Here is a 23,964-nt window from a genome sequence, read left to right as displayed (position 1 = left end):
TCGCGACTTACCCGCGGGGGTTCTGGAAGCGGAGGTGAAAATCAATGGCCACGCTTTCCCAGCTCTTCTGGACTCTGGCAGTGCTGTCAGCCTTGTTCAGTCCCGCATCCTCACGCCCCGCGGGGAAACCAAGGCTATCCTTCCGATCACGTGCGTGCACGGAGACACGCGACATGTCCCGACCCGGAGAGTGACCATCTCCGCTTCCCCTGGCACGTGGCCGCTGGAAGTGGGCGTGGTAAAGGATTTACCGGTCCCCGTCCTTATTGGAAGAGATTGGCCAGGGTTTGACCGCCTGCTGGCCGCTGCCGTACAGCCTGTCACCACAAAAGGGAGCCGCCACCGGAAAAAGCCGGCGAAAGGAGCCTGTCGTCGCCCGGCCTTGCTGACCTCGGACAGCGGGAGAGATGGTGAGTCCCCACATTCTAACACTAACCTCTACCAAGATCTGTTTCAGCAGGTGGTCGAAGGTGGGTCATTTGCCAAGGAACAGCGTGAGGAACAGCGTGAGAACGATCGGCTGAAGCACTGCTGGGCCCAAGTGCCCCATCCTCTCCCGCATTTCATTGTCCGAAATGGCCTGCTCTACTGTGTCGCGCAGCGAAGGGGGGAGGAAAAAATTTTATTGGTGGTGCCCCGGACGAAGACAGAAACGGTGCTAGAGTTGGCCCACTCGCACCTCCTGGCGGGACACCTTGGGGCTGAAAATACCACCCACCGAATACGTGACCGTTTCCACTGGCCGGGGATGGAAGCCGAAGTCAAGCGGTTCTACCAGGCCTGTCCAACCTGCCAAAGAACGACTCCGCGGTAGTCTCCCCCCAGCCCGCTGATCCCGCTGCCCATCATTGAGGTGCCCTTCGAGCGCATCGGGATGGACCTAGTGGTGCCGTTGCCTAAGGCTGCCCGGGGCCACGAACACATCCTAGTGATTGTGGATTACGCCACCCGGTACCAAGAAGCAGTGCACCTCCGAAAGGCCACCGCCAAGTCCATCGCCCGTGAGCTGCTCTTCCTCTTTAGCCATCCCCACTGAGGTACTGACCGACCAGGGGATCCCCTTTATGTCCCGGCTAATGGCTGACATGTGCGCTCTTCTCAAGGTGAAGCAACTGAGGACCTCCATGTACCATCCACAGACCGACGGCCTTGTAGAACGCTTCAACCAAACCCTCAAACAAATTCTGCGGTGAGTGGTAGCCGAGGACAGGCGGGACTGGGACCTCATGCTCCCCTATGTGCTGTTCGGGATTCGGGAGGTTCCTCGGGCGTCAACTGGCTTCACCCCATTCGAGCTTTTGTTCGAGCGCCAGCCCTGGGGCCTCTTGGACGTGGCCAAAGAGGCGTGGGAGCAACAGCCGGCGCCCCACCGCTCAGTTATTGAGCATGTGAAGGAAATGAGGGAAAGGATTGACCGGATCATGCCATTTGTCAGGGAACACCTCGCAAAGGCCCAACAGGCGCAGCAACGGCATTACAACCGAGCCGCCCAGCCCCGAGAGTTCCAGCCTGAGACCGGGTAATGGTCCTTGTCCCCAACTCGGCCTGCAAGTTCCTGGCCAGCTGGCAGGGCCCGTATACTGTCACCGAGAAGGTCAGGCCCGTTACCTACCGGGTCCGCCAGACGGGCCGGCGGAAAGCAGACCAACTCTATCACGTCAACCTGCTGAAGAAATGGTTGGGACAAGGGACCAGCTCGCCGCCCTCGCCACCGTGGACCCAGTGGTAGTGGATGTTGATCCACAGCTGACGGCGGCTCAGAAGACGGAGCTGCAGCACCTGGTCGGTCAGTTCCCCCGATGTGTTCTCCCCAAATCCTGGGCGGACCCAGATCCTCCAACACGAGTTCCACACACCAGCCAGAGTCATCGCCCGGCAACGGCCCTACCGAGTCCCAGAGGCTCGTCGGCAGGCTATTGAGGAAGAGATCCAACAAATGCTGAAGTTAGGGGTGATTGAACCATCTAACAGCCCTTGGTCCAGCCCTATCATCATGGTACCAAAACCAGATGGCACCCTCCGCTTCTGCAATGACTTCCGCCGCTTAAATGAAGTCTCGGAGTTCGACGGATGCCTCGGGTGGATGAGCTCCTCGATTGCCTGGGAAGGGCCCGGTACATCTCTACGCTGGACTAGACTAAAGGATACTGGCAAGTGCCCCTCTCCGAAACGGCCAAGCCCAAAACAGCCTTCAGTACCCCCGGTGGGTACTGGCAGTACCAGACCCTTCCCTTCGGCCTGCACGGGGCTCCGGCCACGTTCCAGCGCATGATGGACATCTTACTGCGGCCCCACCAATCCTACGCCGTGGCGTACCTGGACGATGTGATCATCCACTCGGAGCGTTGGGAAGACCACCTAGACCGTCTGCGGAGGGTGCTAATGGAGCTGCGTAGGGCTGGGCTTACCGCCAACCCCCTGGGCCTGTCCGAGGCAAAGTATCTGGGGTTCCAGGTCGGGCGGGGCTTCATGAAGCCCCAGGAAAAGGTGGAAGCAGTCCGGTCCTCCCCGAAACCCAGCATGAAGTCCCAGGTACGAGCCTTTTTGGGGTTGTCAGGGTACTATCGCTGTTTCATCTCTAACTTCTCCTCTTTAGCCAAAAAAGGTGTGCTGGACACCTGAAGCCGAGGAGGCATTTATGAGGGTGAAGATGGCGCTTGCCTTGGAGCCGGTCCTGCGAACCCCGGACTTCAGCTGCCCCTTCCTGCTGCAGATGGATGCCTCCGACATGGGACGAGCGTCCCGAGTCCACATCAGCGTTGCCCTGGAAACACACATGGAGCACCTGTTCACAGCTCATCACGGATTGATCGTCCACACCTGCGCCTCGTCAGCCGGGCTGGATTTAAACAGCGTGCTCACAAAGGAAGGTTGAGTAGCCTCTCCATGAGACAGCGACCTAATCCTCTGTTCTCATTCTCCCTCCAGACAGCAGTGTGTGGCTGATCTGCACCGCCACGAGCACCACACGGATTCACCCACACCTGGACACGTTCAAGAGCACCGCCATGAGGAAGACCGCCATCACCGCCCACGTATTTTCTCACTTGTTAATAAAATCCACCCTCCGGGGCCTTCACCTAAGCTTTGCTTCTCGTGTGTTCCTTCCACCCCGCCACTATATATATAGATATATATATATATATATATATACACACACACACAGTGGTGTGAAAAAGTGTTGCCCCCTTCCTGATTTTTTATTTTTTCTTGCATGTTTGTCACCCTTTAATGTTTCAGATCATCAAACAAATTTAAATATTAATCAAAGATAACATAAGTAAACACAACATTTAGTTTTTAAATGAAGGGGAAACCAAAATCCAAACACACATGGTCCTGTGTGAAAAAGTGTTTGCCAAATCCTAAAACATTCCTATAATCCTAGGCTAAAATCTGTAGTCTTTGCTGGTTTGACATGTTCACAGACAGGCAATTATTGGCTGTTGCTCACGGCTCACGAGGCCCACACAATTGTGTGCTTTGTGTGGTGGGTAAACACGCTACTGCACAACATTAAGTGAAAGATTAATAATAAAAAAAAACTGTAATAATAAAAACAACACTCATTCATTGTCAAGTCACTTACAAGTCTCATGACTGTTTCAGATGGTCTGATGTTGAATCACATTAAACCTGTAGTGAATCAGACAAAAGATAAACCATCACACTCCTCTACACATCTCTCCTCTTTTACATCAGTTACACAAATACAGACACTCATATCATCAGATCTGTTTCTGAATAGTTCTCTAAAAGAGCTTTTTTTTTTGTTGTTGTTTTTTTTGTTTTTTTTTTACAGATTTACCCAGATCTACACTGACTGTGACACCAGACAGTCCTGTATTCACTGGAGAGACCGTCGATCTGAAGTGTGAGATTGAGTCTTACAGTAACTGGACACAGAGAAATGGCCTGACATATGAAAGTAGAAATGATTGGACATATTACCAGACATATGAATTGAGATATGAGTGGTATAACGGCACAGACAGTGTAATGTTACAGACGTCTGATCGTTACACTGTAAACAGAGACACTCTTGCTGTCACAGGAGCTACTGAGTCTGATCGGGGTCAGTACCGGTGTAGAGGACAGAGAGAGAAAAGACCACAATCATCACGTTTAAGCTCTGCTGTTTCTCTCTCTGTGACGGGTGAGTTGAATATCACTGTCCTCATAAACTCACTAAATAATGATAACACAACCACTTGAGAGAATTTAGTTTTGTTCAGAATTAAATACTTGCTGCTTACTCAGTACAGTACAATATATACTGTATATGTCCTACTGTTCTTAATATTTTAGTGTTTGGAATACATTATGCAATGATAAATTATTTTAATAGTAATATTTGATATTGCTGTCACGTAACCTCATGACATTTATTAATTCCTATTAATGCCTATTAATTCAGTAGTGTCTAATCAGCCAGAAACATGTAAATGTATTGGGTGGTGATGGCGCAGTGGATAAGACACATGCCTTTGGTGTGAGAGACCCGGGTTCGAATCCACTGTGAGACACCAATGTGTCCCTGAGCAAGACACTTAACCCCTAGTTGCTCCAGAGGCGTGCGACCTCTGACATATATAGCAATTGTAAGTCGCTTTGGATAAAAGCGTCAGCTAAATGAATAAATGTAAATAAAATAAATATTAATGTTTCACTGGATTTCAACCAATATTTGGAAAAACATTTTATGTAATCGATTCAAACTACGAGCAAACTAAATCACACTGTAAAAAACACACTGTAAAAACACACTGTAAAAAATGTCAGTGATTTTAACGGTAAAAAACTGTGAAAATGTTACAGTAAGTTAAGAACAACATATGCATATGAAGCCTTAGTTGCAAGTTCACTAATTATGCCCAAACAACTAAAACGTAACCATGTTAAGGGGGTCCCTTTCAAGGGAACTTCGAACTGAGTCCTCTAGGGGTCGCTATGGGGAACGGCGTCAGCGTGACCCGTGTCTGAAGCATACATACAAAAACACCACGTTTGCCGGCGACAGCCTATGATGTCACTACCAGTGCGACCACAGTATAAATGGGCGCCGGGAAAATATGTCATTCGTCTTCAGTGACTGTTTTGTTTGAAGCCTGCATTCCACTGGTAAGAACGATTTTTCTACTCTACTATGGCGAGCACTAGCAAGGCATTTAAGAAATGTGTGCATCCGTGTCCTTGTTATTTGACAACTGATGACAAGCACAATCTTTGCGTCTTTTGTTTGCGTGAGGAGCATGCACGCGATGTTCTCGAGGGGGCAATCTGCGTGCACTGTGAGCTTTTTTCCATGAGAAAGCTCCGCTCTCATCTGTCTCTCTTTTCGAGGAAAGAGGGACTGCCGTCTGCTTCGCGCGGTTCAAGACCCACTGATGCTGAGGCACAGAGGAGAATGAACTCTTGGGGTTCGCAGGCTGAGCTGGCTGATGAGTTAGAGAGGGGGATCTCCTTCTCACGCTCGTCGGCCGCGAGCACGGGCGAGCCGCAGGATGATGATGACGCGATCTCGCTGATCCAGGGGCTAGTGCTCTGCTGGGTGATGCCCAGGAAGAGCAGGAGATGTCTGAGGGTGAAGAAGTTGAGACTGAGCCCTATCAATCCTCCTGCCCTGCGTATGATGAACTGTTGGAGGTTATGGAAAGCGCCACGGAAGCGGGCCAAGATGGTGGCGCTACAGGGTCGTCTCGATGAGCATTATATTTCTGGCCATAACCCCCCAGCTCGAGTGAGCCTCCCATTTCTTTCTGATCTCCATGCGGAGGTTGAGAAGGAATGGAAGAAGCCGTTTTCTTCTCGCATTCATAGGTTTCATCATACCACTTATGCTAACATTGAGGGGATGCGTGAAAACTGCTATGAGAGGATGCCCCCTGTGGAAGAGACGCTAGCCAGCTATCTCTCTGAGGGTGAGACGTCCTCGCTCAAGGCTCCCTTCTTGCCATCTAAGCCCCTTCAGGAAACATCTTGCTTAAATGGCAGGGCATACGCAGGAGCAGGTCAGGCTGCCGAATCGTTGATCACGATGGCGGTGCTTTAGGCATACCAGGCTGATCTGCTGAAAGACCTGGAAAAGGGTCAGGGCTTGTCGCCTGACGAAGTAGCTGAGCTGCGCCGCACCAAGGATTTGGCTCGCCGTGCCACTAAGCAGGCCGCCACTGCTATGGGCAGGTCTATGGCGGGCCATGGTGGTAACGGAGAGACATCTGTGGGTGAATTTGGCAGATGTTGGGAAGAAAGAGAAGGGCTTTCTTCTTGATGCTGAAGTCTCGCCTTCTGAGCTTTTCGGTACCTCCGTCGAGACGGTGGTCGAGATGTTTAGGGAGGTGAGGGCGCGCTCTCGTCCAGGCCAGTGTAACTCTTAAACATCTACTCCCTTCCCTCAGGGGGCCTGTACATCTGCCCTCATCTTCTCCTCTCTAATTCCCCTGCAACCACTGTCAATTCCACCTGACAGAGTCTAGGTGGGAGCCTAGGAACCTGCGCTTTAAGAAAATTGCAGTCTCTGTGCTGGACTTATGATGTTTTGGTTAAGTTTTATGTTTCATAGAAACTACCTTACTGATGGTCCGGACTCGACTCTTTGGACTTCGCCTCCGGGACTGATCTCATGCGCTGGATCATGCGATCCAGTTTTAAGAATCACTGGTATTGTTAAGCCATTCTTTGCAGTTTCTGGGACCTGTTGTGTGTGTGTTTCACCTCTTGCCTTCGACACAGTGCAGTGATGACCTCACTCGTCGATACTAGATCCAGGCCAGGATGAGAACCCTGTTTCTGGCCTCATACCCCTGGATCATGTGGAAAGAGCCTGCTTGGTCATCAGGTCTCCAGCACTACAATGCCTAGGACCTGCGGGTCTTTTTATATCAGTTCTTGGCATAGGGACACCTCCCTTGAATAGAAAGGTGCATGGATATCTGAGGATATCTATGTGCTATCTCGGGGACTGCTCCCCTTCCGGGGGGGTTTCAGTAGCAATCTCCTTGAGCCAAAAAAAAAAAGGTGCTGGGGTGTAAGTAGAATCTGAGAGTTTGAGTTCCCTCTCAGGCTGAGAGTTGAGTTCTCCGCTCTCCAGAGTCTGTCATGGTAGCGCTAGTATCGCTCCCCTCACTATCAAGGGTCACCTATGAGCATGCTGCTCCCTTCCTGCACCCTATGCTCTTCTGGCTGGTCGAGCTGGCATTGCTCCCCTCACTATAGAGGGTCACCTATGAGCATGCCGCTCCCTTCTGGGCGTCTGAAGTGCTCTCCTTGTTGGTCGAGCTAGCATTGCTCCCCTTACTATAGAGGGTCACCTATGAGCATACTGCTCCCTTCCTGCACCCTATGCTCTCCTGGCTGGTCGAGCCGGCATTGCTCCCCTCACTATAGAGGGTCACCTATGAGCATGCTGCTCCCTTCCGAGCTCTCCTTGTTGGTCGAGCTGGCATTGCTCCCCTCACCTTAGAGGGTCTCCTATGAGTATGTCGCTCCCTTCTGGGCATCTGATGTGCTCTCCTTGTTGGCCGAACTAGCATTGCTCCCCTCACTATAGAGGGTCGCCTATGAGCATGCTGCTCCCTTCCGAGCTCTCCTTATTGGTCGAGCTGGCATTGCTCCCCTCACCTTAGAGGGTCATCTATGAGCATGCCGCTCCCTTCTGAGCGTCTGAGTTCCTTCTCACACTGAGAGTTAAATTCTCCACTCTCCAGAGCTCTGCCTTGGTAGAGTTAGCATTGCTCCCCTCCGGGTCACCTATGAGCATGCTGCTCCCTTCCGAGCTCTGTGCACTTTCTGAAAGCCACGTTGTGGTAAGATCGCACACCAAGTGTTTTGCGTTGTTTCTAAAATCCTGTACGGTATGGGTTACGCGCTGCAGCTTCGTACCCATTCTTTGAGTCGGTCAGGCCTCGGTCTCATCTTGGGCCCCACTCTACCTATGTAGGTGCTGAGTTCCCTCTCATATTGAGAGTTAAGTTATCCGCTCTCCAGAGCTCTGCCGTGGTAGAGCTAGCATTGCTCCCCTCACTTTGAGGGTCACCTATGAGCATGCTGCTCCCTCCCGGGCATCTGAAAGAATTCAGCTCTGTGAGTCAGCTACTTCAGGTTGTTAGGCCTCTCTCTGCCTCCCTGTTAAGTTGCTCTCCTTGTTGGTAGAGCTAGCTTTGCTCCCCTCAGCATAGAGGGTCACCTATGAGCATGCTGCTCCATCCCGAGATTATTTACAAATCCATGATATGGTAAGTGCGCACGCCAGTCTCTGTGCACTTTCTGAAAGCCACTCAACACAAACATTGTGTTTGGCCCCACTCTACCTATGTATCCCCAGTGATACTACTTGCACAGGGTGTTGCTTCCATGGATCTGTTGAGACCGTTCCTAAAGCGAGCTCTTGCAGAGCAAGCAGTAGCCCCTGGGTGACAGGCCAAGACATAGTTACTATCCTAGGCGCTTGGTCATATCCCCTTAAAGGAATCTCTTCTTCTGATTCCAAGCCTTTGAGCTCTACCCTGGCCCCTAACAGTTAAGTTCTGGGGTATGCAGCTCAGGCCTTTGGCCGAAGGGGATAATGTCACTGACAGCCAGCATACAGTCCCAGGAGCAACTCCCTTAGCCAGGTAGAGTTGGTACTTAGTGCTCGCCTTTTGTGCTTAGCTTGCACTCCCCTCAGCATGGTGGCATGGGTATTTCGTTCCCCATAGCGACCCCTGGAGGACGCAGTTTGAAGTTCCCTCGAAAGAGAACGTCTCAGGTTACGTGTGTAACCATGGTTCCCTGAGAGTAGGGAACGAGACACTGCGCCCTCTAGGTTCGGTGCCATGCTTCGGACGCAAGCTTCAGACGAAGAAGTGAATGACATATTTTCCCGGCACCCCTTTATACTGTGGTCGCGCCAGTAGTGACGTCATAGGCTGTTGTCGGCCAACATGTGGTGTTTTTGTATGTATGCTTCAGACATGGGTCACACTGACGGCGTTCCCCATAGCGGCCCCTAGAGGACGCAGTGTCTCTTAACCTGAGACGTTAATTTAAGTTGTTTATTTATTTATTTATATTTTCTGGGCAAACATGCCTGTTTTTATACAGAAGAATCTTATTGTTAAATGTGCAGGATGCATAAATGTCAGAATTATTTTTTCTGAGGCAGACAAATATTCAATGATTTTTCTAACTCTGACTCTTCAGGATCTGAATGTGTTCTTGTTCTCCTGCAGATCTGAAGCCAAAGCCTGAACTCACATCAGATCCTGCAGAAGCTGCACTGACAGGAAACACAGTGACTTTGACCTGTCGCAAGGATCCAGGCACTGGATGGGACTTTTACTGGTACAAACACACACTGAACTCTGAGACAAAGACAGAAACAAACTCCTGCAGAGTGAAGATTGATTCAGTGTCTGATGGAGGCCAGTACTGGTGTAGAGCTGGAAGAGGAAAACCAGTCTACTACACACAATACAGTGATGCACTGTGGGTAAATGTTACAAGTCATCCTCTCAACATCACTGTACAACATCATGGTGAGTCCTGTTTCCAGTCACAAAATGATTACATTTACATTTACATTTAGTCATTTGGCAGACGCTTTTATCCAAAGCGACTTACAATTGGGGAATACAAAAAGCGATTCATCTTGAAGAGGCAGTCAGACAGAGGAAGTGCTCGTAACACCAAGTCTCAGCCATTGTTCAAATAAGTGCAAGCTAGTAGGTGGAGAGAAAGATAGAGGGAAAGTCCATATCTTACAGTAAAAGTCTGTTTGCAAAACCTGCAGCTAAACTGCAACTGATTTACTAAAGAATCCACAGTGAACTGAACAAACAAATAATGCACTACTGAGACATCCACATAGTTGAAGATAAAAAAGCACTTTCCTAGCATTAGGATCCCTGGGAAGATAATGTTATTTATAGTCCAGTTATCCTGTATTGCTCTTCTCTCCATCTCATTAGTGGGCGGTGCCAAAGACATGATGTTTTGTCTTTCACACCGAGTGTGAAACGAATGTTAGCCTTCCGCTAATTCACACCTGCATGCTAGGTGGCACTGACCAACAATGTATTTTTCCTCAAATATGTATCTCATATATGGATTTAGCATAGTCTGCTGCTCAATATATAGCATCAAATTAATATAGCTAAATAAAGTTTGGTTCTATGCCAGAAACACACACTATCTATAATGCTTTAAAGAAAACATCTTGAAATATAAATAGAAGTACAATTAGCATTGAGCCACATCTGTCACTACAACAAATTCCTTGTATGTGTAAACCTGGCAATAAAGCTCATTCTCATTCTCTCTCATTCTCAAATGAAGTTCTTAGCAATGCATATTATTAATTAAAAAAATAAGTTTTGACATATTTATTCAAAATATCTTCATAGAACATGATCTTTACTTAATGTCCAACTGATTTTTGGCATAAAAGAAAAATCAATAATTCTGACCCATACAATGTATTTTTGGCTATTGCTCCAAATATACCCCAGCGACTTAAGACTGGTTTTGTGGTCCAGGGTCACAAATGTGTTCTGTCCTATATTTACCCAGCCCTTGCGTTAAAAACAACCCAAATTAAAAACCCAGCCTTTGGGCTAAAATCAACCCATCTACATTTTATTCTTCAGCATTGTCTGTTATCGTTAAGGAAGAGAGTTTTTCATTAAAGCACATAAACACTGAGGTTGCATTTGTAAACAATGTTAAGTTAATTTAGTTGATGGAAAAGTTACACTTATGTACACAGGCCTTTAATATATTTTAATAAGCCTTTAATCTCTTGGCAGGTCTTCCAGCCAATTCCATCAAACCTCTACAATTAATCCAAAATGCTGCTGCAAGATTAATCTTTAATGAGCTGAAAAGAATGCACGTCACGCCTCTGTTCATCAATTTACACTGGTTACCAATAGCTGCTCGCATAAAATTCGAGGCATTAATGTTTTCCTACAAAATCACCACTGGCTCTGCTCCCCTTTACCTAAATTCAGTACTTCAGACCTATGTGCCCTCTTAAAAGCTTGCGTTCTGCAAGTGAACGATGGTTGATCCCAAAGAGGCACAAAATCACTTTAACTGACTTTTTCATTAACTGTTCCCTCCTGGTGGAATGACCTGCCCAACTCAATCCGAGCAACTGAATCCTTAGCCATCTTCAAGAAATGGCTAAAAACTCATCTCTTCCATCTTTATTTGACCCTCTAACTCGAACACTCTCTATTATAATTCTATTTTATCTATCAGTCTTCTTTTTTTATATAAAAAAAACATACTTGACCCTCCAGCAATTGCATATTTATTCTTTAACTGATAGTTTTTCTTGAAAAACTAACACTAGCTTTATTTTTCTATTCTATCTACTTGTTTCATAAAAAAAAAAAAAAAAAAAAAAAAAAAAAAACCCTTGCTACGTGTACTGCGTTAGGCTTACCGAGACTTGTCATAACACTTGCATGTTGCTGCTTTTTTGTTGGTTTTGATTACTTCTATTGTCCTCATTTGTAAGTCACTTTGGATAAAAGTGTCTGCTAAATGTAAATATAATATACAGCTATATTGTTTAGTAATGTGCTTCCATTTGCTTGTCCATCTGTTTTTCCAGTGCCAGGACACCAGATTTCTGTCTTCAACATCCTCAGTTTTCTTCTGGCAGCTTGTCCGTATCTGCTGTCGACAGTCGTGCTGCTGTTCAAATGCTACAGAGCAAGAGGTAAAACATCTGTCTGATCTCTCTCCCTCCATCTGTCTTTTTTTACAAACTAAAATAAAATTAAATATTTTGTGTATTTCACAGTTCAATCTGCTGAAGACCAAAGCCAGTATGCAGTGACAGAAGAAACTTCAATCTGATGTTAACGTTTTTAACATGTGATTTACCTTATACCATTTATTTTTCATTAAACAACTATTTTAGTGTTTTATTCCAATTTTATATGCTCATTTTGTGCAAACAAACACAAAAAGCTCAGTGACATTATTATGACTGTAATGTTTGTCTGTTCTTCCAGTAGTTTGAAAGTTTTACTCTGTATGAATGAATAACTGTTAAAATTAATGTGTATATTCCAAAAACTGTAAAACGGAGTAAATTAATACCTTGGTTTGTCTTGCATGTGTATCATTGTTTGTAATTCATCATCTAATCCAAAAACAATGCTGTTTTGTCTTAAAAATTGAAAAGCAACAATGTGAGGAACACCACGGTTCCTTAAGACATTTTAGGAGAACAGACCTCTGCTGACAACAAATAATCAAACAACTTCCTTTCACCATGGAACACTTTTTTTAGTAAGACAAGCCATTTATATTTATTTTTTAAATTAATTTTCTTACTCCAAAAACGTGCTAATAAGACAATTAAAAGTGCTCAAGTTCTCCAGATTCAGAGAAACACCCTCTTACCATTCAGAAGTCTTCTCAAACTGTCGGTTTGTTGAAACTCTAGCCTAGATTAATAAATCGCGTGCTTAAGAAAAAAAGTGACATTCAGATTAAGTCTATTACTTTACTTCTTGTATCTAGCACATTAACCATTTTTTGGTGTCAGGATGAACCTGCTTCAGCACTTTGTACACGTAGATAGCATAGCTCTCCTTCCTGGACTTTCTGCGCTTCTTTCCTCCTTTGCCGACGGTCTTGGTGACGGCCTTCTTTGAGCCCTTCTTTGGCGCGGACTTTGCGGGTTCAGGCATGAAATTTCTTTTTCTTCTTGGTTTTTTAACGGCGGCTGGCAACCAATGTAAATAGGTGCATCACCGCCACCTTCTGCTCCGGAGTGTGGAGTTTATATTCTATTTATCAATCCCATCTCTAATAAAATCATAGAAGGCTTTGCTATTTACTTCACTTAACCATTTTATAAAAATCTTAAAAATGTAAGTTTTTTTTTTTTTTTTTTTTAATTCTTCTATAATTTTTCCTCTTTCTTGTTCATACTTCCTACCAGGGGCGGTTCTAGACCCTTTTTAGTGGGGATTTAGCCCCCGTGTCTGTCATTTCAGCCCCCCTAAAATGATCAGCTATCAAACTATCAAAATTTATTGAAAGTATAATTTTTACAATTTAATTTTTAAAGCAAAAACGATCTGATTTTTTATGTATTTATTTGAATTCTCTTTGTTATTCTGCGCATGCGTGATAGATAGCCCTTCCTTAGAAGTGCAAGTCTTGTGCTGTATGTCAGCCGGAGGCTGGAGATATGTCAAAACAATCACTTTCATGAAACGTCTTGCGACGCGTACTTGGTTATAGAAAGTATTTTCTATCATTTAAATAAAATACAATTAAAAAATAATAATTTAGCCTGTATTTGTGTATTCAGTGTGTACAGTGTCTACGGAAATTTGCCATCTAAAATTAGCTGTCCATGCATACTGTAGTTTGAGCCCAGCACATGATATGTGGACAAAATATATAAAAAAGTAGCAAACTAGCCACCAATTAAGAAATTGTAATCGGTTTTCAGTTAAATGGGCCGTGGCTATTTACTAAAATGAGGTAACGTTACGTTAATAAGTTGTGAAAAGAAAGAATTCTCCATAATAATCAACATCCAGTTTATAATTCCGTATTGCTGAACGTTTTGCAACTAAAGTAATCAAGTTTTTTGTTGACTGTCATAGAATACTACATTTCTTGAATACAAAGTCTATATATGTATATATTAATTTAGCTACACTATAAAAAAAAAATTATCATTCACATAGTGCATATTATACCTGTATAATGAATTTGTCATTTTTATACATTATCACTGTAAGGTGTGTACTGAGTTTAGCTTTTTAAAATTATTTCTTAATGCATTAAGACACTTTAAATTTTCATTATAACGGTTTTCTATGGGAGTGCAATGCTTAACATGTTGTTTAGCATGTTTGCATATACAGTGGGTACGGAAAGTATTCAGACCCCCTTAAATTTTTCACTCTTTGTTATATTGCAGCCATTTGCTAAAATCATTTAAGTTAATTTTTTTCCTCATTAATGTACACACAGCACCCCATATTGACAGAAAAACACAGAATTATTGACATTTTTGCTAATTTATTAAAAAAGAAAAACTGAAATATCACATGGTCCTAAGTATTCAGACCCTTTGCTCAGTATTTAGTAGAAGCACCCTTTTGATCTAATACAGCCATGAGTCTTTTTGGGAAAGATGCAACAAGTTTTTCACACCTGGATTTGGGGATCCTCTGCCATTCCTCCTTGCAGATCCTCTCCAGTTCTGTCAGGTTGGATGGTAAACGTTGGTGGACAGCCATTTTTAGGTTTCTTCAGAGATGCTCAATTGGGTTTAAGTCAGGGCTCTGGCTGGGCCATTCAAGAACAGTCAGGGAGTTGTTGTGAAGCCACTCCTTCGTTATTTTAGCTGTGTGCTTAGGGTCATTGTCTTGTTGGAAGGTAAACCGTAGGCCCAGTCTGAGGTCCTGAGCACCCTGGAGAAGGTTTTCGTCCAGGATATCCCTGTACTTGGCCGCATTCATCTTTCCCTCGATTGCAACCAGTCGTCCTGTCCCTGCAGCTGAAAAACACCCCCACAGCATGATGCTGCCACCACCATGCTTCACTGTTGGGACTGTATTGGACAGGTGATGAGCATTGCCTGGTTTTCTCCACACATACCGCTTAGAATTAAGGACAAAAAGTTCTATCTTGGTCTCATCAGACCAGAGAATCTTATTTATCACCATCTTGGAGTCCTTCAGGTGTTTTTTTGTGTCTTGCACTGAGGAGAGGCTTTCGTCGGGCCACTCTGCCATAAAGCCCTGACTGGTGGAGGGCTGCAGTGATGGTTGACTTTCTACAACTTTCTCCCATCTCCCGACTGCATCTCTGGAGCTCAGCCACAGTGATCTTTGGGTTCTTCTTTACCTCTCTCACAAAGGCTCTTCTCCCCCGATAGCTCAGTTTGGCCGGACGGCCAGCTCTAAGAAGGGTTCTTGTCGTCCCAAACGTCTTCCATTTAAGGATTATGGATGCCACTGTGCTCTTGGGAACCTTAAGTGCAGCAGAATGTTTTTGTAACCTTGGCGAGATCTGTGCCTTGCCACAATTCTGTCTCTGAGCTCTTCAGGCAGTTCCTTTGACCTCATGATTCTCATTTGCTCTGACATGCACTGTGAGCTGTGAGGTCTTATATAGACAGGTGTGGCTTTCCTAATCAAGTCCAATCAGTATAATCAAACACATCTGGACTCAAATGAAGGTGTAGAACCATCTCAAGGATGATCAGAAGAAATGGACAGCACCTGAGTTAAATATATGAGTGTCACAGCAAAGGGTCTGAATACTTAGGACCATGTGATATTTCAGTTTTTCTTTTTTAATAAATCTGCAAAAATGTCAACAATTCTGTGTTTTTCTGTCAATATGAGGTGCTGTGTGTACATTAATGAGGAAACAAAATTAACTTAAATGATTTTAGCAAATGGCTGCAATATAACAAAGAGTGAAAAATTTAAGTGGGTCTGAATACTTTCCATACCCACTGTATATTCTGGATTCAGCTGCTTGCAACATATTATATTTTATTAACAAACTGTATACCGAATTTAGTCTTTATTTATTTGGTCTTTAGCACTGTCTTCCTCCATTAATTGCACCATATTAAATGTTTTTATATTGCAATTAGAGAATGCAATTCAGCGTGTTGCATTCATGTGTTGGGTTCATCTGCTTACCTGTACATACATAGTAGGCCTATATATTTTTATAAACTATACCGAATTTGGCCTTTTCCTATCAGTTATTTTTTATTGCGATAATAACAAACAAATATTACAGTATGTATAAAACAAACAGAAAACACATTACGTACATAACATACTAAAATCCTTTCAATAATAACAAGTTATTTTTCATATCAATGTCTTCATTTAATAAGCCACTTACGTTAAACTTTTCTTTATAATGGTTTTCTGTGGGAGGAAAATGCATAATGTGAAAACTTTGAGCGTTGCTTTCATATTCTGGGCACATCTGCTTACTTGTATATCTAGTTTGAAACATTATTAAGGTGTATACTGAGTTTTGTCTTAATATTACGTGCTTAATTTAATAAGCCACATTAATTATTTTTATAACTTCTATGGGAGGAAAATACTTAACATGAAACAGTTTATTGCTTTTATGTTCTGGGCTCCTCTGCCTGCAAAGTCCTTTTAGAAAGGCAAATAATATCCATGTAGCTTTGAGGTGAATATAATATTAGTCATAGCAACATTAGTATTGTTCATTTTTTTTTATTTGTTTTTTCGGTATCGGAAAGTATCGGCGATACTGGCCCTGTATTTACTCGGTATCGGATCGATACCAAAATTTACAGTATCGCACACCCCTATTTCACACACCGACACTTGCTATATTATTCACACCAGTGGAAATAATCTGAGTAAATCAATAGAGAAGAAGGGCATGTTATACTTCGCTAAAGGACCTCGGTGAAACCATGATCATGGGCGGTTCTACTAAATGTCACTATCCTCCTGAGACCCAGCTATGGAGTTGTTGCCTCTGTAGTGGACATTATATTTCAGTGAATTTCTCTGAGACTCTCATGTGTCACGGTTTGGTTCCTGTTTAGTTTCCCTTTTGCCCTTATTTGGATTTTCCTGTTCTAGTTTCCTGTCATTAGTTAATTATCGTTCATCCTCATCACCTGTCGTGGGGAAGTCGTGGCCTAATGGTTAGAGAGTCGGACTTGTAATCCGAAGGTTGCGGGTTCGAGTCTCCGGCCGGCAGGAATTGTAGGTGGGGGGAGTGAATGTCCAGCGCTCTCTCCACCCTCAATACCACGACTGAGGTGCCCTTGAGCAAGGCACCGAACCCCCAACTGCTCCCCGGGCGCTGCAGCATAAAATGGCTGCCCACTGCTCCGGGTGTGTGTTCACGGTGTGTGTGTGTTCACTGCTGTGTGTGTGCACGTTGGATGGGTTAAATGCAGAGCACGAATTCCGAGTATGGGTCACCATACTTGGCTGAATGTCACTTCACTTCACCTGTGTTATATTAATTATCTTGTTTCCTTGTTTGGTCGGTCCCTTTAGAAGTCCTCAGTTCTCCCTTAGTCTTTGTCTTGGATTGATGTTAGTTAATGTTAATAATGGAAGTTGTGTTGAAGCTGAATAAAGATACTCCTTTTCATCATTCCTCGTCATACGCTCATTCCACAACAACATTCCGTAACATTATGTCACAGTTGTAAGTCTGGATGTCCTGTACAGAGCACATTCAGGGCTTTATAGAGATACTAAATGATTGGAGGTTTCACCAGGACCACACCCTCTCAAAGCTCTTTAAAGATGGATACATTTAATTTAGTGAAAAAATTTACATCCTTATGGAAATATGATTATATTTTGTAATTGTCATTTAAATCTGAATAATTTTCTAATTGTTTGTCAAAGCAACAACTCAGGAAAATGTTATGGGTTTTCAAATTCAAATATGACTTCCTTTTATGTTTCAGGAGGATATGAGAGAAACGATCCTTTTCGAAGCTTGAATCAATTGAACCAATGCTTCACAAAATGATTCACTGATTCGAAGCGCTCGAAACACCACGTGCTGGTGACGCCTGCTGGTCAAAAGTGTGTAAATGCAACAAAAACTCACTAAAACGTATAAAAAAAAATGTAAAACCCCATTGCAAATGTTTTATTGAAAGTATAATACATTAAATGCCATAAAAATGATAAAATACAATTAAATGCGAAGTGTCTGTATAATATGGCTTTTAAAATATTTTATATTAATTTACAGGGCTTGTTTTGTTTTATGGAGAGCTTGTATATATAGGCCAGAAAGATATATTAAATACTTCTCATCCTTTTATTTACACAAATATCTTGTTAAAAATGTCTACAAATTGATGAAACTGATCTGAGATCAGGTAATCGGGGAAGTCGTGGCCTAATGGTTAGAGGTTCGAGTCTCCGGCCGGCAGGAATTGTAGGTGGGGGGAGTGAATGTCCAGCGCTCTCTCCACCCTCAATACCACGACTGAGGTGCCCTTGAGCAAGGCACCGAACCCCCAACTGTTCCCCGGGCGATGCAGCATAAAATGGCTGCCCACTGCTCCGGGTGTATGTTCACGGTGTGTGTGTGTTCACTGCTATGTGTGTGTTCACGGTGTGTGTGTGCACGTTGGATGGGTTAAATGCAGAGCACGAATTCCGAGTATGGGTCACCATATTTGGCTGAATGTCACTTCACTTCACTAAAAACCATAGACGCTGGTTCAATGGTTCACCGCTGGGGGCGATCTTAATGAACTCGAATGTAGAGGTTTGCATTCCCACGGCTCTCCCGCGGAAACCGACCAGATTTCTTGCGACGCGGGATTAAATTCCCGAATAAAGCGCGGTATCGGTTGGTAACTCTGGTTTAATTTGAATGGGAGTGGGCGGTCTAGCATAGCAATATCCCAATATCCTTTCAGAACAGCATATCTGTGCTTTATTCTTATTGACCACAGGTACAGCCTGCACTCAGCACTGTTATGCACACATGAACCACTGCTTTCTGCGTCACGCGTTTTATTTGTGAGGTCTGTGTGCAGCATGTGTATAACGGTCCTCAGAGCAGGCTGTACTGGTGGTGAATATACGGCCCTCAGACAGAACAGGCAGGTTGTGATGAGTGACAGAGCAGAATAAGGATGGAGCAAAGTGTGGATGTGCTGTCCATGAATAACGTTCAACTCGGTTTTATTCCTGAAGTATGCAGATGACACCACACTTCAAGAGCCGTCAAGTATTTGCTAGAGCGAGTTTAAAGTTCACAGGCTTCCGTACACCGGCCGCCCGCAGCGTCTTCTGGGATTTCTAACGGTTCGATTCTCTCAAGTCTGCACTTGATGCATCCTCGATTTCAAGAACACATCCAGGCACTTTCATGCGTCCTCTGTACTTGCGTTCTTGAGAATTGGAACTGAACTTCGACGGTTAATGATGACGTAGAACGAGAACACAAGGACGCAAGATCGCGTAAGAACGCATATTGAGAAACAACCATTGACTCTATTGTCAAAAAGGCCCAGCAGAGGTTGTGTTTCCTTCGCCAGCTGAGCAAGTTCAACCTGACACAGGAGCTGCTGAAACAGTTCTACTCTGCCATCATTGAATCCATCCTCTGCACTTCATTAACTGTCTGGTTCAGCTCAGCTACCTCATCTGACCTCAGAAGACTACAGAAGGTAGTCTGGACTGCTGAGTGAATCATTGGTACAACCCTCCCCACTCTCCAAAAACTGTACTTATCCAGAGTGAGCAAAAGGGCTGGTAACTTCACTCTGGACCCCTCACATCCAGCACACTCCCTCTTTGAACTGTTACCATCTGTTCGACGCTACAGAGCTCTGAGCACCAGAACGGCCAGGCACAGGAACAGTTTCTTCCCTCAGGCAATCCATCTGATGAACATTTGAACTCTTAAAGGTCCCATGGCATGAAAATTTCACTTTATGAGGTTTTTTAACATTAATATGAGTTTCCTTAGCCTGACTATGGTCCCCCAGTGGCTAGAAATGGCGATAGGTGTAAACCGAGCCCTGGGTATCCTGCTTCGCCTTTGAGAAAATGAAAGCTCAGATGGCCCAATCTGGAAAAGTTTACCTCCCCTTTCTCTGCTTTGCCCGCTCATGAGAAAATGAGCTACGACCGTGCGAGGCGAGCGCTTTTTTTTTTGAGAGAGAGACATCATGGCTTGCAAACGAGCGAAGCACTGTTTTGCGTCAGAGTAATAAACTGCGCATATTTTTTAAGTCGCTAGGTTTGTTAGTATGTACCCGTTATGGGAAAAAAGCCGCCTTAAGGGTCTGAAAGTTACTAAATATTGTGCTAAAGTCGCGCTCGTGTGTGTGAGACGCGGGAGCTGATGGCAGCGGGCGGTGGATATTGTTGCGGTCCGCCCAGGTAAAGTCTATGTGTGGGAAACACTGACCGTATCCAGACACAATATTTTACACTAACCATTCGGAGACGTCCTGCTGTAGCCGCTGAGTTGCAACTTCTTCATCTGGTGCTTCTCTGTCTGGATCAGATTCTGGGTCAAACTGAAAAGCTTGAAGGACTGCGTGTCTACGAGCCATTGCGATACATCCACTGTCAACATTAGCGCATGGTACCGTGGCCGCAAGCTGAAGGACACACTGTAACGGCCACTAGAGCATTTACGGTAGTTTTGTGGCAGATTGACAACTGCGCATGTGCATAGCGTCTGTCTGTACTATATGAAAAGGTGAAGAGATTATCTTGCTCTACCGACATCTTTATTTTCTGTCTATCTTTATTTAATTTTATTCATTTCTGTTTGTGACCTGAGTTCTATGCTTATGTACATTTTTCCTCACTCATTCCTCATGTATGCGAACGAGTGTGTTGGTGCTTGAGGTGCTTTATTAAACTCGGGGAAAACACGCCATCTTAAAGTAAAGAGACTTTATTGTCATTGTAGTTATACAACGAAATTTGTTTGGTAGCTCACAGAGGCCAGCAGCAGTAAAACAAGAAAGCAGCACACAGAACATAGTAAATGTAGTAAAAGTATAAAATTACTGTATAAAATAAAATAAGAAGGCACTTAGTATAATAATAGACAAGATAAATTTAAGGATAGAAATGTAACAGTATTTACAGTATAGTAGTTGAGTGCAGACATGAATGTCCCATAGAGTGTCTAGATAATAAAATATAACACTATTTACAATGTGGTAATTTAGTGCAAACAATGTTTCTCATCTCCCGTGCATTATTAGCACCACACAGTTTTCCCATCCGGGCTGTTTAACATTTCAACTCGGTGTTACAACACCCACCCTCCACCTTGCCCGCCTCTCTCCTCATCATTAGCATTTAAAGCTACAGACACAGAAAGAGCTCGTCCTAAGGAAAGCTCATTTTGGGACTGGCTCGTAGTGGCTGAAATTCTGCACCAAGGCTGAATTTCGGGAACGAGACTTCAGATACAGTACTAGGGACCACTTAGGCCTATATAAAAGCATTCAAAAAACAGCATGTCATGGGCCCTTTAACAATAAACATGAAACACACAACACTATCATACTTTTTATTTTACATACATATTTATTACTTTTCAAATTTGCACCTAACATACCTGTACATACTGAATTGTCTATTTTGTATGTTGTGTTTGTGTTATTTTGCATTTTGGCCATTTTGTATATTTATACATTATTTTTTTATTATGGAGCTCCTGTCACTAAAACAAATTCCTCATATGTGCAAACATACCTGGCAATAAAGCTAATTCTGATTCTAAATTTAGCGGGAATGGTCGAGTCAGGAAGAAAATTATTCTAAGCAGACGACGGGTGAACAAAGAGTGAATATAAAACGCAGATCCGTCTTGAAGTCTTGAGGGATTTCTCTCACCAGATGTTGGAAGGGCAGTTTTAGAATCAATAGTTCAGTGGACTTCTGATAATGGCGAATCTCTCTCAAAGCCACGGTACCGGGCCTGTAACGATGAGGTTTCTTAACACCACCGGTGGCGGGTGCGCTCTTACGAACAGCTTTAGTAACCTGCTTTTAGCTGCTTTCTCGGGGCTTTGCCTCCGGTGGATTTACAAGCGGTTTGCTTGGTTTTATTTTTTGGTTGGTTCTACCAACAATTTTTAGTCTCCCATTAAAAATCGCATTCTGGGGTATAAAATACACATTTTTTTGGCAGGGTTCCCCTAATAAATTTGAGTTTCAGGGGCTAAATATGATGTCATTGTGGTTGCTTCAACCCGCGGACATCAAAAACAACCCGCGGCAACAGTGTTAAAGTAGCAACACCGGTCCAAACCAAAAACAGACCTATTTAAGCACAGGGCTGTCATGCGCTCATTGGACGGTGTAGCTTCAAACTGGGATGTTTCTCAAATTCTTTTATTTTATGTTCCCTAGTTTATGTTAGGCCATTGTAGTCTAAATGCTTATGTGTAATAATCAAATAATATATTTCTTATGCTACTCTTTGTAATGTCTGCTTAATAAAGTCCAGTGAGAGAGAACAAAGTCAATAGCTGTAGAACTCCAAGACTCAAGGCTATTTTATTCACTTAAACATCGGATTAAGTGATTATTTTCTCTTTAATACAGATGATGCCAATGTATTTTTCAATGAGTCCGCTATGTTAGCAATAATAACGTTAGTTATATTTTCACGTGTTTCACCAGCTTCTTTACCTCATCATTGAAGACACATTATTATTTGTGCATTGCTAACTTTAGAAGCTGCTTGCGGTGAGAAAGAGACCTAATAAAAGAGTCGAGCTGATGGTTGTGGTTTGACGTTTGCTCTGTTTCTGCTCTATGATTTTAACCAGCGGGGAAGATAGCTATTCTTATTCTGCATCTTTAGTTCCATAAACTTCAAAATATAACCACAAGATTCATGTGCATGTCATTTTCATTTACTTCCCCTTCTTAGAAACCCTGTCTAATGTCAGATTTTAAAGTCACTTTTGTCTTGACCTGCTCTCCAAAATCTATGTTAAACTACAGTGTTTCACTGCATTAGACTGAATGACTGCAGCGTAAAACTGCATATTCTCAATAAAGAAGCCTGCTGAAGATCCACAAGAGTCTCCTGGACTCTTAACTGCTGTCTTGTAACTCCTTTTAGAGAAGAAATAAACATTTCAAATGTTGTTGTGGCAGCTCGTCACTCCATCCAGTCTGAATCAATATCATTTTATAGGCTTGATGTGTCACTTGTGTGTGAGAGTATATTCACTTTAAGTCATTTATACATGTGTTGATGTTTAAATTTTGTCTCTGATAGTGTGACCATACCAAAAGTGATGTAAAATATCTTAAAGGAGTGGTTGACTTTTTTTAAGGCTTGATTGTGTTCATGGGGTGCAGTCTAGAATGTGTTAGCACTTTGTATAAAAAAAAACAACAACAACAAAAAAAACATTATTTTTCACATAATTTACCTTTATTCTACATTGCTTAACCTATAAGAACGACTTAATGTGGATTGATGTGAATGCCGGCAGGGATAATGCTCCGAATGATTGTGAATTAAACATCTCTGATGGCGTTCATTGCAATGATTTTATCGACTTACAAGAAAAGGAAGGAAATGGATTTAATTGCGAACAGTTATTGATTTTATGTGTGATATGCTGTCACGGCATTTGAGTCCTCACGTACAGAAGTGAGCAGCCCCAGACTGACAGATATTTGAATAATCTGCATTATAAATATAAATATTTACGATTAATTATTGTTGCCAAGTTATCTAGTCGTTATTGCTTACAGTGCTTGTTATATGGAGCAGTTTGTTAGATCGCGATATATCTTGTTTGTCTAATGATGTGCCGACAGATGTATAAAAGTACACAAGTCACACTGTAATTTAAAGGCGGTAGACTTTAATGCACAGTAAAACAAACGCAGAATACCGTATAACTCCAGGCTGGCACAGTATTCACGAATTAATGCAAACAAATGCAGAGCACCGTAACTTAATTTGAGCGCTCCAAAACAAAATCAAAGAGCAGTAACTGATGTTGTTCTGCCTTGGTTTCTCCGGGGCTTTTCTCCATGATACTTAAACACATGATAAAGGAGGTCATTTATGTCCTAAAATTATTCATAACATTTTCGACCAAAAACAAAGTTATGGTGTTTTGTCTTTGCACGGCAGCACTGCTGTCACTATAGACGGGCTTTGGATTCAGCTCTGCCTCACCCACGTCCTGCCTTTTTGCCCATTTTCGATTATCCGGGAGTGACGCACAGTGATGCACTGCCAAGATGGCGGCGGTCGGCTCCGCCTACTTTAGGCTTCAAAAAATGCTCTTCAGAAACCTACGAGTGACATCACGGACACTATGTCCATTTTTTGACAGTCTTTGGTTGTGATTCCCTAAACCACCTCTAGTGTAGTCCAGGAACGTCCCGCCCCTCACCTCAGCGGCATGTGCTCTGGTTGTATTGTAAAAAA

At 43.6% G+C, this 23,964-nt stretch overlaps 1 protein-coding gene across 1 annotated transcript in view; it reads left to right on the top strand.

Annotated features, from left to right (window-relative positions):
• LOC306878353 (putative killer cell immunoglobulin-like receptor like protein KIR3DP1) overlaps positions 1-12,106 on the top strand; it is a 48,248-nt gene extending 36,142 nt beyond the window's left edge. The window contains exons 5-8 of the mRNA XM_079430641.1: positions 3,803-4,156; positions 9,210-9,515; positions 11,600-11,707; positions 11,792-12,106. Coding sequence (XP_079286767.1) covers positions 3,803-4,156; positions 9,210-9,515; positions 11,600-11,707; positions 11,792-11,847 — 824 coding nt within the window. The 3' untranslated portion in view covers positions 11,848-12,106. The remainder of the gene's footprint in view (positions 1-3,802; positions 4,157-9,209; positions 9,516-11,599; positions 11,708-11,791) is intronic.
• The last annotated feature ends 11,858 nt before the right edge of the window (positions 12,107-23,964 follow it).

This window comes from Barbus barbus, assembly GCF_936440315.1.
Source record: "Barbus barbus genome assembly, chromosome: 1".
NCBI lineage: Eukaryota > Metazoa > Chordata > Actinopteri > Cypriniformes > Cyprinidae > Barbus > Barbus barbus.
Note: the sequence above shows the minus strand (reverse complement) of the source record. Positions and strands in the feature narration are given on the sequence as shown.